Source organism: Hirundo rustica, chromosome 2 (genome assembly GCF_015227805.2).
Source record: "Hirundo rustica isolate bHirRus1 chromosome 2, bHirRus1.pri.v3, whole genome shotgun sequence".
Taxonomy (NCBI): domain Eukaryota; kingdom Metazoa; phylum Chordata; class Aves; order Passeriformes; family Hirundinidae; genus Hirundo; species Hirundo rustica.
Window position 1 is genome coordinate 54953295 of NC_053451.1, and position 12568 is coordinate 54965862.

At 39.2% G+C, this 12568-nt stretch overlaps 1 protein-coding gene across 1 annotated transcript in view; it reads right to left on the reverse strand.

Moving 5' to 3' along the window:
* The window catches only part of RB1 (RB transcriptional corepressor 1), a 69981-nt gene that overhangs the window by 36313 nt on the left and 21100 nt on the right, over positions 1-12568 (reverse strand). Inside the window, exons 10-17 of the mRNA XM_040055260.2 lie at positions 11922-12031; positions 10924-11001; positions 9537-9624; positions 8964-9080; positions 8212-8268; positions 8092-8123; positions 7937-8013; positions 7511-7713 (exon numbers count right to left, since the gene is read on the reverse strand). Coding sequence (XP_039911194.1) covers positions 7511-7713; positions 7937-8013; positions 8092-8123; positions 8212-8268; positions 8964-9080; positions 9537-9624; positions 10924-11001; positions 11922-12031 — 762 coding nt within the window. The remainder of the gene's footprint in view (positions 1-7510; positions 7714-7936; positions 8014-8091; positions 8124-8211; positions 8269-8963; positions 9081-9536; positions 9625-10923; positions 11002-11921; positions 12032-12568) is intronic.

Here is a 12568-nt window from a genome sequence, read left to right on the forward strand (position 1 = left end):
TTTTGCTAATCTCCCTTTCACACTTTAAGGAAAGGGGAAACACAGTTATGAAAAGTAGAATTAATCATATGATTTGCTCCTACTAACCTTAACAGACAAACACTATAGATCTAGTTTAGGTTTGTCATTGAGACAGATGACAGCGGAAAGTGAATAAACCCATTGTAAAATACTTGTTTAAATAGAATGAACTGTTTCTTGGAAGAACAGCTCTGTCTCAAGTACAGTGGATACCTAAATATCTAAGTTACAGTAGTAGGATTTCTATCCCCCTAATCAGAGAAACTCTATACCTTAAAGCAGTAGATACAGTAATAAAAAGCTTAAAATTCCTAATCAAGAGTGGTATCTAAATGTCACAGAATGAAAACTGCATAGTTGTCGTGTCTTAGGTAATCCCTTTGGTCATGTTTGCACTTGAAGCAAGAGCATCTCGAGGGTTGGGCTGACTGGGTATACCTGCAACAGATAAACCTGTTAACACTGCTAACACAACCAAAACCCTCCAGTCCTAGTGAGTGCTTTGTACACCTTGTGAGCGCCTACCAAGAAGGGAACACACTGTCAACACAGACAAAAGCAGGAAACACAGGACCTCAGCTTTAAATATTCTGCCTTCTATTCCAGTAGCCTGGAGGATTTGCTCAAATGGTAACACCCAAGCATGAATAACAGCTTGAGTCATCTTCACGATAAATAGGAGGGGCAGGGAAGATGTTCAAAGTGATGGAAGAGACAGTGAAGACTATAATTCGCTATTCTTCCTGGTTTTTCAATTTGCCTTCAGCTGTTAAGGCAGATAGAAGTTTCAACCCTCAAAAAGCACAGCATGGTTTTCATTAAAGGAAACTCTTCAGGAGTACTAGAAAGGCATGGAATAAACACTCACATATTTTATTTAAGCATTTATTAAAGACTGTGTGTGTATATATAGCCAAAATAAAAAAGTATGTAAACATAGTCAAAATAAAAAAGCATGTAAACATAGTCATATTTTTATTACCCTATGTGGTATTTTCACAAACACTCAAAAAGCAATCATCTTACAGACTCCTAAAAATGTGCCCCGTATGATAAAGGCAAAATCACAGAAAGTTTTCCAGCCACAGCTGTGATAACTGAAATGTCATAGCCTTAAAAAAAATTAAAGCACACGCAGCAGAATCAAATGAGCTTTTAGCCCTATCACGCCGAGGAGCAGTGGTGGTCGTGACCTCTCTCATCCCACAACTGTGTGTTTCTGAAACACGCTCATGATGCAAGCAGAAATATATTTAGTATGTACAGACAGAAAACCTCTAATATGTTCTCAGTTCCCTGTTGATGGTTAAAGCTGCATACTCCTAATGTAACTTTGCCAAAAGGAGCGTGGTGAGCACATGACAGGCCCTCCCTCCTTTGGTGACCCTTAGCATGTTTTGTCCCCTGCAAGAAAAACCCTAGAAAATTCCATACTACAAATCATTGCCCATTGCAACTTCCAAGCTGAGACAAGATACTAAGTGCCTAAAATCCAGAAACCCACAAGACATGAGCGATGTTTCAGGAGCAATCCGATGCCTACAATCCCTGAGGTGCCTGTCTTTACACCGGCAAAGCTCCCTCGGTAGATTGGCTCCTGCCAGTGAGCACGCTTGCAGATGTTGTCATTCTGGACACGCTCAGTGCCTTTTTTGTGCCTAAGGCTGTCCCCTGTTCACAAATTAGGTATTCCTACATCTGAGGAAAGGCAAAATTTAGCAGGCACGAAAGGAGTATGCCTGACATACTCCTTCTTTCCCCAGAGAAGGCAGCTGCTGTGCAGAAGCGCGCGCGAGTCCCGCAGCCAGAGGGAAGAGAGCACAGGATCGCCTGACTCACTTGCCCGCACCGGAGCCACTCGGGGTTGAACCCGCGACTACATCTGGGGCTGGTAACACGACGAGCCACAGCATGTCCTGAGGCCTCAAGGGCAAGTGGCAAAGCACAGCTTGCACCCACAGAACTACACATTCTCCACTGCTAATCCATAGCAGCAGCTGAAAATAGCCCCTGAGCCGCATCGTGCCCCAAATCTTGCCCGGGCATTGTCCAGAGGAGAGCTGACAAATGCCAGAACAGGCCTGGGAACACGTTACCAAGGAAACACCCCCCTGATGACTGTGGGGAAATACTTAAGCCCAAACTATTGTCCCTTTGAGGCCAGTAGTACAAACTCAGCCCCAAATACCCAGCCCTTGCCGTCTGGCCTTACTTGGCTGCCCATCAAAAAGATTTTAGATTCATTCTTTTAACACAACTGTAAACTCTTATCCAGTAACCTAATGTATCAAATGTTAACAGCGTGACCATTCCTACTTCTTCCTGATTTAAAAAGAATCACTTAAGATGTCAAAATCAAAGAGGATTTTAAACTGCATATAGACACCTACCTTCAGAGGAGCTGTAAGACTTCAGATACACCTAACAGAAATCCCCACTGAGAAGGATACAAACCACAAGAAAATATATTAACTCCCCTTTCTAGATGCTCGATTCCTCCTTACGAGGAGCACAGAAACCTAACTTGAAATTGTACATCCAAGGAAACAGGCACTAAGGACTTGGGAACAGTGAACTCCACAATAACTGCGTCTTTGTACAATCCAAGACCAGAAGGCTGCATAGCGAAGCCTGTACTATTCCAAAGTACTAAAGAGCACTTGCTGACAAGTAATGCTCACAGCTTTAGCCTGCATTTGTCTAACGCTTTTTACATAAATCTTAAACATATTATTTAATTTTTTTTTTCCTTAATGCATGATCAAAGTAGGTCTGCTGTTATTCTAGCCCAGCGAGTTTGTCATATTAATGCAATAATTTATTCTTTGGGAATATATGGTTCTGAGCATGAAGGCACTTCTGCCGCAGTGAGCTGCATAATTTAAAACCAACAGAAGTCTTTGGTGTGGGATGAGGTATTTAAGTATAAACACTGACTACACAGTTACTTGACAAATACTTATTGCAAACATTGAGTTAAATCAACCCTGCATGATAAAACAATACTGTAGATTTCATTGCAAATGTTGAACTGACAATAGAAACCACAGAAAAGAAGAAGCTAAAAAAGGAGAAACATTTTGGAGCACAGTTTAGGCAATGCTACAGAAAGAAATTTTAAATAAAGCAGAGCAAACTTGTCTACTTCTACTAATATTTTAACCATTAAGAGAAGTAACTTCATGAAGCCATCTTTATCCTGCATCAGTCATTGAAACTCCAAAACATACTACAACTCCAAATCACAGTATCAATACTGGTGTTCCTCCCTCCTTAGAAAAATAAAAGCACTAATTAGGACAGCACATATTAAAGAGCAACAGAGCCAAAGAAGGTTGCAGCGTCAACAGTTGCAGCGCAATGCACTGCTTTAGTTTAACATCTGTTAGCTATTCACACAAAAACAAATGTGAAAACCACAGCTGAAGTTACCAGACCAAAGCAGGCTGTGAATGAATTCCCTTTAGCCTGCCACAATGAACCTCCACATTATGTTCTGATGGTTGCAGGTGGTGATGCAGCTGACCCTCATCCTTGTTACCAGCAAGAGCTGCCACATAACCTTTTAAAACTCCAGTCCTAAGAGAAATAACCCTAGTCCTCACATGGATGAGCTAACAAGTTAATAGAACACTATGGTCTGTAGAACTAACCAGGAAAATGTGGAGAACTTCCGTCTCCAACTTGCTTTACCTTCAGACAAGGCTGTGGTTGGCCTGCAACTCCCTTGCAGAAGAACAAGACCCTTTCACTACCTCAACACTGCACTTGTGTTAGGGCATTTGCAAGGAGCACATTCTCTAAGCAACAGCGTGAAAAGCAAAGCACCTTGCTTGTACCTCCCCATTCAGAGCTTGTGATCAGAAAGCAAGCTGAGAGGCAGGGAAGTACAGCTGGATTGCTTTTCAGGTACAACGAAGATACTCCACAGGCGTTTACTTCCTTGAATGGCACAACAAAACCAAAAACACCCCACAGGTATTTCACTCAAAATAGATTGAAAACTGACAGACTTTGTGTTCAATTTGCTTGCCTGAACCTGCTCTTCTTTATTTATTGCTAACAAACTGCAGCAAACAGCAACAAGTCACAGATGAGACACGGCAGTTGACAGGGCTTTCTCCAAGGGAAATTCAGATATTCTGGAATTTGTTCACATAACCTTCATTTGAGGTACTCGTAACAGTTACTTTTTTGGGTAGCCACAGGGGAGGTCATATTAGATAGACATAATTATGGAAAAGGCTGTGCATGAACTCCCAGGCTGGCATGTAACAAGCTATCCCTTTCATAGGAAACAGATTTTAACAGGTTTAAATCATATTCCTATGAGTACGATAAAAATGAAGCAAAAGCTGTTCAGCATCTTTGAGACTAAAGTAATTTCAGTTCCCTTTAAAGTTACGAAATCAAAATAGTGCCCAAAATACTGTAAGTGAGCACAAATTCAAAGTAAAAAAATAATGTTTTACAGTGTATTTCTATTTTACAAATAAAAATTATGCAGAATTATTAATATATGCTAAGCTGATCTCCTCAAAATCTTCACCTGGAAGCATCATAACCTCACTGGTAAATATTCGAGTAGTTAAATGGGACTTCTTTCAGGGTTCGATAGAGATTTAAGAAAAAAGGAAGTACTTTTCACATGATTTAGTCAGTATGTACTTACCCCTTTTAAAAATCAAGAAATATTGAGAAGAGTCTTTAACTGGTTTCCACCCTTTATTTTGTCTAGCTATGCTTTTTTTGTTTTGTTAAAAGAAAGGATGACCTAAAAAAGTTTCATTTCCTTCCTAAAGCACAGATGACTAAATCAGCTAGCTATGCAAAAGCAATAAACATATTCACAATGAGTAGCTAAGGAGTAATATATTATCTTCAGAAAACAGTAAAAAACAGAATCTTTTACATTCACTTGATGCAGCTTCCCTAGTCAGGTAGAGGTCAGATGCATTTGAGACTTCTTTCTTTAGAAATTATACAAGGCATTTTTCCTCACAAAAGCTCTGTGACAAGTAAAACTGCAATAAATTCAAGCTATTCGGTATTAAATTGTTCAATCCTTTTAAATCTCTCACTGAGATTTTTAAATTCATTGAGACTTTTTAAAGCAGTCAGGAGAATGAGCAAAGACCGAAGCAGACAAGCCTTGTAATGAAACACACTACCTGGGAGGGTGGAAAAGAACTAAACAAAAATACATAGCAAGTAAGTGGGGAAAGCAAAGTTGCATTAGGCAAACATTTGTAAATAAATGTTTTTCAGAAGTTTATATTCTTATTTACTAACCTAGATGTTTTCAGGGGTTTTTTTGCCTAAGTTTTACTCATTTCATGCTTTTCTTCTTCATTTTAACACTTTTTGGGGGGCAGGGGGGTAGGGAGGAAAAACAACTAAAAATACCCCAAAACCCAAAACCCCTCTCTAACCATATGAGGATACTTGAACTTTCTCAAGATTCCATCTTTCTTGGACTGTTTACAATTAACCCAAAGAAACCACTTATGGTGAGACATTCTTTAGGAGTAAGAGGGCATCTGGCTTTTCTCTACACTCCTTTATCAAGTGTTTAGAGGTTCAGAGGTATTTCCTGGTATGAACTACACTTCTCTAATTGCCTGCCCATTCTTGAGGGAATTGCTAATTAAGCAGACGCTTGCAAACCTTGTACACCATTGGAAGGAGGCAATACCCAGGTAAGGAACGGCAGAAGATTATAGTAAAACGTTCTTTTGTTCACCAACTAAGCCTTTCTGGGATACCTCAACAGCCTCCTGAGTCGGCCATGTATTTTCTCCTGTTTCTAGTAAGTTAAACTTTTCAGGCAAAACCAGGCAATATTCAGATGTGAGGCAGATTTTCTAGAGGGCTCATGGCTTTACATTTCTGCGTGGGGCTTCAGCTCCTTTGCCACAGTGACCCAAAGACTCAGCAAGACATTTTGGCACAGATAATGTTTCACTTCTCCTCCTCCTCTCCTGAGCACTCTGCCATTTGCAGCTCACAGCCCTTCCTCCCCTCGTGGGCAGCCAGAGGAGGCAATGGAGGCCAGCACAGAATCTTGGGGTGCCTGTCCTGGCTGCCACAGCTGCCCTCAGCCCTTAAGGGAAACCTGCTGTGCCCTCTGGTGCCAAGCCTCCAGCAAATAGGAGACCCTCACTTTCTGGAGCCCGGGGAGACCCAGACCAGGTGATGTGGAGGTCAGAGAAGCAGCAGGGCCCCTGGCTACACATCATGCACATTTATTTTCATCCCCTCCCCTGGGCTCCACTCCACATTCTTCTCTGGCACGAGGTGATCTTTGTAAGCCCCTTCCAAATTAACTATTCCATGCTATTAACACTCAAATCAGCCACCCCAAAATGGTACCAAACATGTCCTTCTAGAAACTCAAGAGGAGAGAGTCAAAACATTAAAATACATTTAAGCAGAGCACTCAAAAAAAAAAAAAACCCAAAAGTCATCAACAAGCACAGGATTATTCCACTATCATTTGTTTCACAAAAGCCTGCAACACCCATAATTTTTGAAAACACAACTCTCTGGATTTTCTAGTCTGAAAATCCAGGTCTAAACTAGGTTATCCTGCATGCCTTGTTTCAGTTACTGGGTAGAAACTGGTGGATATGGTGCACTGCTGACCAGTACACTGCCTTCAAGCTGGTTCCCAGAAGATAGCAGGAGCCATTTCTTGCTTGTAGAGAGTCAGACACAGGCATCTGTACATATGTCTTTTGTCCTCTTAAAGTTACAGTTCCCAAACTTTAGGAAACTTTTGCACGTTTGCAAGTTTCCTAAAATAGCGTCTGCCTCTTAAAATAGTCCTTCCTCTCCAGAACAAAAATATATGGGGTCGGTTCTAAAATGGTTGCTTTATGTCTCCCTGCTCAAAATTAGCAGCCTCTATAGTCTCCTGCTTTGTGGCATAAATAGCCTTTTTCCGGTTTATAAGAAACAATGAAAAGAAACAAATGTTTGATTCACTGAAATACAGCCTTAAAAACAACCTAAACTTCCAGCATTTTATTTTAATGGCATCCAAAAATACCAAAATGACTGAAATGCAAAACAATATTTTAAGTACTATTAGCAAACATACCAGATGCCCAGAACTGAGGCCCTATTGCCAAGGAGGAGTAGCAACTGGACAAAAATTAACTTTCAAATAAAAGCATAGAATTTATTGCCGACTTTGGTACCAAAACACAGTTAAGGGTATTACCCTCATGATTTGTGCCAGACTAGTAAAATGATGCTGGGTTACGATCATGTAAATCAGCAGACCTATGTTGACTTCTTCCTCTAATACGCTTCCTCTTTCTAAAACCAGAAGACATGCCAAAACTAATCCTGTTTTGCTCTTTTAATTTATTTTTCTAGAACCAAATCTCTGCAAGACCACAACTTATTCTGTGAAGTTGGGTGTGACTTTTTTCTAGGTAAGCGCATTATACAAGGGCAAATTCTACTTTGAAGTGTTACTTACAGACTGCCAAGCGAGAGACTCCATAATTCGGTGTTCACAGTGTTCTAGATGCTTTATCATTTCCCGTGTTAGGCTGGGTTCTGCTCTAATAAAGCTTTCAATCACCTTGTAGAAGTCAAAAGCTTTTAAATCAAATACATTGAGAATCCATGGGAAAGATAAGTCTGTTTCGGCACTGGTACTGTCACTATGTGAAGCATTTCCTGAAGGGAAAACAGACTAAAATTACCAAAAATTCTACATTCTTCCACTTTGGTGTTTTTTCCTTTCTGTATTTATTGAATCATTGCCAGCTCAGACATTTCAGTGAGTTGTTTTTTGTGTTTTGGGTAGTTTTTCTGCTATTTACTCTATTTTATATATTAGAATAGATGGTAATAATTATCAATAAGTAACAATGTTATTAGGACTTTAGGTTTAACTTACTGCCATATGTAGCCATGACAACCTCAACAGCACATGCCAGAAGAGATGTGTGGAAGATGTTATCATTCAGAAGTTTGCTGAAGAGAAAGTAGGTTATTAGTACTTGTCCCAGGACTCAAAATAACAGCCTTCAATAACAAATTAGGGGCAAGTACCTGAAATTCTGCACTGAGAGGCGCTCTTCCTCCTGAAATAAACAAATCAGACCGAACTTGTGAATACTCTTAGTATTTCTAGAGGTACTGCCAGTACTAAGATAGCAGTACTAAACTTACCGACTTCAGCATGGACTCCATTACTCTGTAATAGAGACGCACTCCAAGCTTGTACCTCTGTCAGAATGAGAAATTCAGAAATATTACAAGAAGTTTTGGCAGAATACAACAGGCAGACTCCTGGTGCTTTAACAATCCAAAACATTCCAGTTTTTGACAGAGCCACTCTAAACAAGTTACTGTCCCCAGTCCCCCTGGTTAACAACACTGGAGAGGCCTCAAGGGCTGCTAAGGTGTGTGACTACCCCAGCCACGTGGAGATTTAACCAAGTGTAACAACATGAACTGTGTTCACACTGATTCACAGCTAACAGGATAAAAAGCAGGGCTGACAGACAGGAAGGAGACTGTCGAGTACAAACTTGGTTGGATTTATCTTCCAAAATCCTTGTTGAAAGCACAGCTGCTCTCCTGACTTTATAAGGAAGTGAGTCACCTTTGGCAGTTTTAGGCCAAGTTAGCCTAATGAACGCAAATATATGTTTCACTTAATGTATTTCGCCCCAAAAAACTTTTTCATTCTTCAGCAAAGTACTTCCAACGTATTTCCACCCAATTCCTTTTGCTTCTTACATATTAAGAGGAATTTCTTAAACGCTATCTTTACAGTTCTTCCTCAATTTGAAAAGCAGACTGTTACTTTTTACCTTTACTGATCTACATTGAATGTGGACAGACAGTAAGTCAGGTCTCAAACCAGCTAGTGCTAACTAACAGAGCTCAAGTGAGTAATATTCAACCCAAATACTTACCTGTGAACCAATTTCAGCCCATCCCTGTCCAACTGCTTCAGCAAATTTCTTTTGGAAGATGTGGTCAAAACTGTCCACTCTTTTCAGGATACCATCCTTAGGGTTCACTGTGCAATTCTAAAAGAAATTACAGGAAGCAAATTAGGGGAAGGAAACACAAAGAAAAGACATTTTACTTCAAAAATATTTTGATCATTGAATGATTAGAAGTCCTGCTTCCCTTCATAATACCTCTCAATAAGGTCACGAGCATAAATAAAAATGGAGAATTTAAAAGAGTCCTGTACGTAATTTTCTCTTTTTTGCTTCCCTTTTATGCTCCCTTTCTTTTCCATTCAATACATACATAAAAGAATTTTAATATGTAGCTCAGTAACTAAAGTATTTAAGCACTTAAAAGGTTCCAATACACAACAGCTAGAGAGAAGTGCATTCTAAAATGAGTGACTACATTTAAACCAACCCAATATAAGTGTACTTTTTCAAAAACATGTGCATCAGATCTACAGGTGTATATTTTGCTTGAGTGATAATTCCAAGAATCCTACACAAGTCTTCTTCGTAGTCACTTACATTGAAGTACATGATGAGAGTATCTGATGGTTTATCTGTTGCTGAGTTTAAAATCATAATCAACTGCTGAATGCTATTCATTGCCGCTCTGGAAAAACACAGTAAAATCCATAATAAGCATTAAGGTCGGCTTGACAGTTTCCAGAAACTGAACAGCAAATCCACACACAAAATAATTATCATTTCACTTCTCACTCCAGTTATCAAACAAACTGCTTGGGAAAACCTATTGCACTGTGCTAACTACTATGAATTCTAACAATGCAATCTAATTATTTACACATGGATTGTGATAACTTTAATAACCGAAGGAATGGCTTAACACCTAAGAAACAGTTCCATTCTTCTATGGTATTACTACTTCCTGAATTTTTTATTGTGGTTTTTGGTTTCAAGTAGAATTTTGTGTGTTCGTCTGTTTTAAATTTTTATATCATTTAACATCAATTTGGCTCATATCATGGGTCAAGTAAGTGCAAACCCAACAAAAATGTGTTCAATCATTGCAACTACAGCAGTAAGATGAGTTTTTCTTTAATCTACTTTTTACAAAGTATTGGTAAAAATCACTTTTGCCACAACTCTCCTAATGATAAGGAAAAGCATAAGGACACTGGAAAATCTAAACTGAAAACATACAGCCCATTCTCATAATGTTCATAACTAGTACTTACACCCTTTTTATATACTAATTCCCAAATAAGTGACCAGATACAAATTCACTGATAAAAAATATTAGATTCTCTCCAGTTTCAGGGGGCTTTAAAGCATATTCTATGAATCTAGGTCCAGAAATACGACACTGTAACGTAATTCAAAGGAATAAGCACAGTCCTTTCAACATATAATATACAGGGTTCTGTTTAATCCAGGAAAGATAAAGATACACTTTCCACTCACTCTAAGATGGTGATCAAACCTTTGCTGCCATCTACTGACACTTCTGTGGCTTCATGAAAAGCAGTTACTACAGCCCAGAATCACTGCTGGTGAACAGGCCTAACATGATTACCTTAAATAGCACCAGTTTTGGAAAAAACAGAGCAAAGCCCAAGTGTGGATGGACAGAATTGAAATATCACTAGACTTTCCCTCAAGATCAAAGTTGGTTTAGCACATTTCAAATTTTTAGCAATGCAGAAACTTTGTTCTCCTGGACTTTCTTAATGTCGAGAACTTCAAGGAAGTGTCTTTGCCACTGTCAGAGGGCTTTATAGCTACTATAAATAAAAAAGTACCACTGACCAGAACTACAGTATAGTTTATGGAAAAAAACAATAAAACCCAGACCACAGTTACTTAAAAATTAAAAAAAGACTACTCTAAAGATGATTATTTCTAGCTAAGATATTGAACAAAAGACCGCATTAAAGAGAAGAACTCATACCGAACAGGAGTCTGTGGAAGTATAACATTGATTTCCTCATCTGGATTGTTTTTTAGTGGTGTTCTCTCCAACTGTGAGCTACAGAAATGGAAAACAAACTTATGAAAGACTATATGCAATTCAAAAGATGTTTTCTATAAAGACTTATTAATCTGAAGAGAAAAATGCGTAACAGATTTTTAGAAGACCTAGATGGCAAATTACTGCAGTTGTTTAAATTTCCAAGTAGATCTGCTTTGAACAGGATGTTGGACTAGACAACCTCTGAAGCTTCCTTCCAAGCTTTTTTCTTTTCTAGAATTGCTTTTACAAACAGCTTGATTTATATGTAGAGGTAGTATTAGTTGCATTTTAATCCAATTTTACATTAATGTATTTTCATGGCATAGATAAATTCAGACTCACACGGTAAGCTCACAATTAATTATAGGGATGTTAAATTGTCAGAAAACGCTAGCATATAAGTGTGGGACTGAGAAAAAAAAATAAAAGCAATCATAGAATGGTTTGGGTTGGAAGGGACCTTTGAAGGCCATCTAGTCTCATGTACCTTTAATGACCAGGGACATCCTCAACTAAATGGGGGTCCTCACATCCCTGTCCAGCCTAACCTTGAATGTTTTCTGGGATGGGGCATCCACCACCCAAACCATTCAGTGCCAGCTGGCTCAGAGCCGTAACACCACCTCTGGCACATCTAATCAGCTAGCATGGCACGGCTCCTCCTCATGACTCCTCAGCTTTCCCTGGATGACAGGGCCTTGCAGAGAATAAGAGTTAGAGCAGAGCTTCCAAATCACTTCAGGCAGTCCCATGTTCCCTAATTATTTAAGTGATGATATAAAGCAAGGCTGGTGATGCCAGAAACGCCCCAGCTGAACTACAAAGCTAGTAGGTCAGCAGGACAGAGAGATCTCCATTTGCAACACGAGGGGGCAGAGAGCAACACAAGTTTGCATTCTCTGTCATGGAATGAAAGCAGTAAATGGAAATATTACCCCGCTATGACTTCAGGCTGCAGGGTCTCGTCGTGATTCAGAAACAGTCTCGCGTCTATGTCTTTGTTCTTGAGATAGAGCTCGTCATACTGTTTCAAGATAACTTCAACCTCAAAAAGACATTGAAAAAAACCCGAATTTATTTTACAGGAACAAGTTTGACAATCTACTGAATAACGTAAGTTATTCCTACATCATGAGTATAATGCTGAAATGCTCAAAGAATGACCTTGGAGCTCACAAAATTACTTCTTACATAACAGCAGAAACATACCCAGAGGAAAATTACTGTTTATAAGAGAAAACAATCCAAGATCATAAGAATTTTTTGATGAAATGTCTTGACACTGTAAAAATAGCTAGATTAGGAAACAGACCTGCAAACCCAACTAACATTTCCACATTTTTAAATCTTTTTCACAGAAAAAGGGGTGTCTCCAAGAGCAGGAAATGTAAAATGCTTGTTCTTAGAACAGCTGTTGGGCAATTGGCTCAGTCCCTGCCTTTGCTGGTTTGGACAACAAGGCCTAAACTCAAACCTTTTCTTTTTCTCAGTAGGAGTTTCCTCATTTTATATTAATATATTTGCACTGGAGTTGTTCTTAAGACACATGCCTATAGCCACACTGTAGATTTTTCAGTAACTG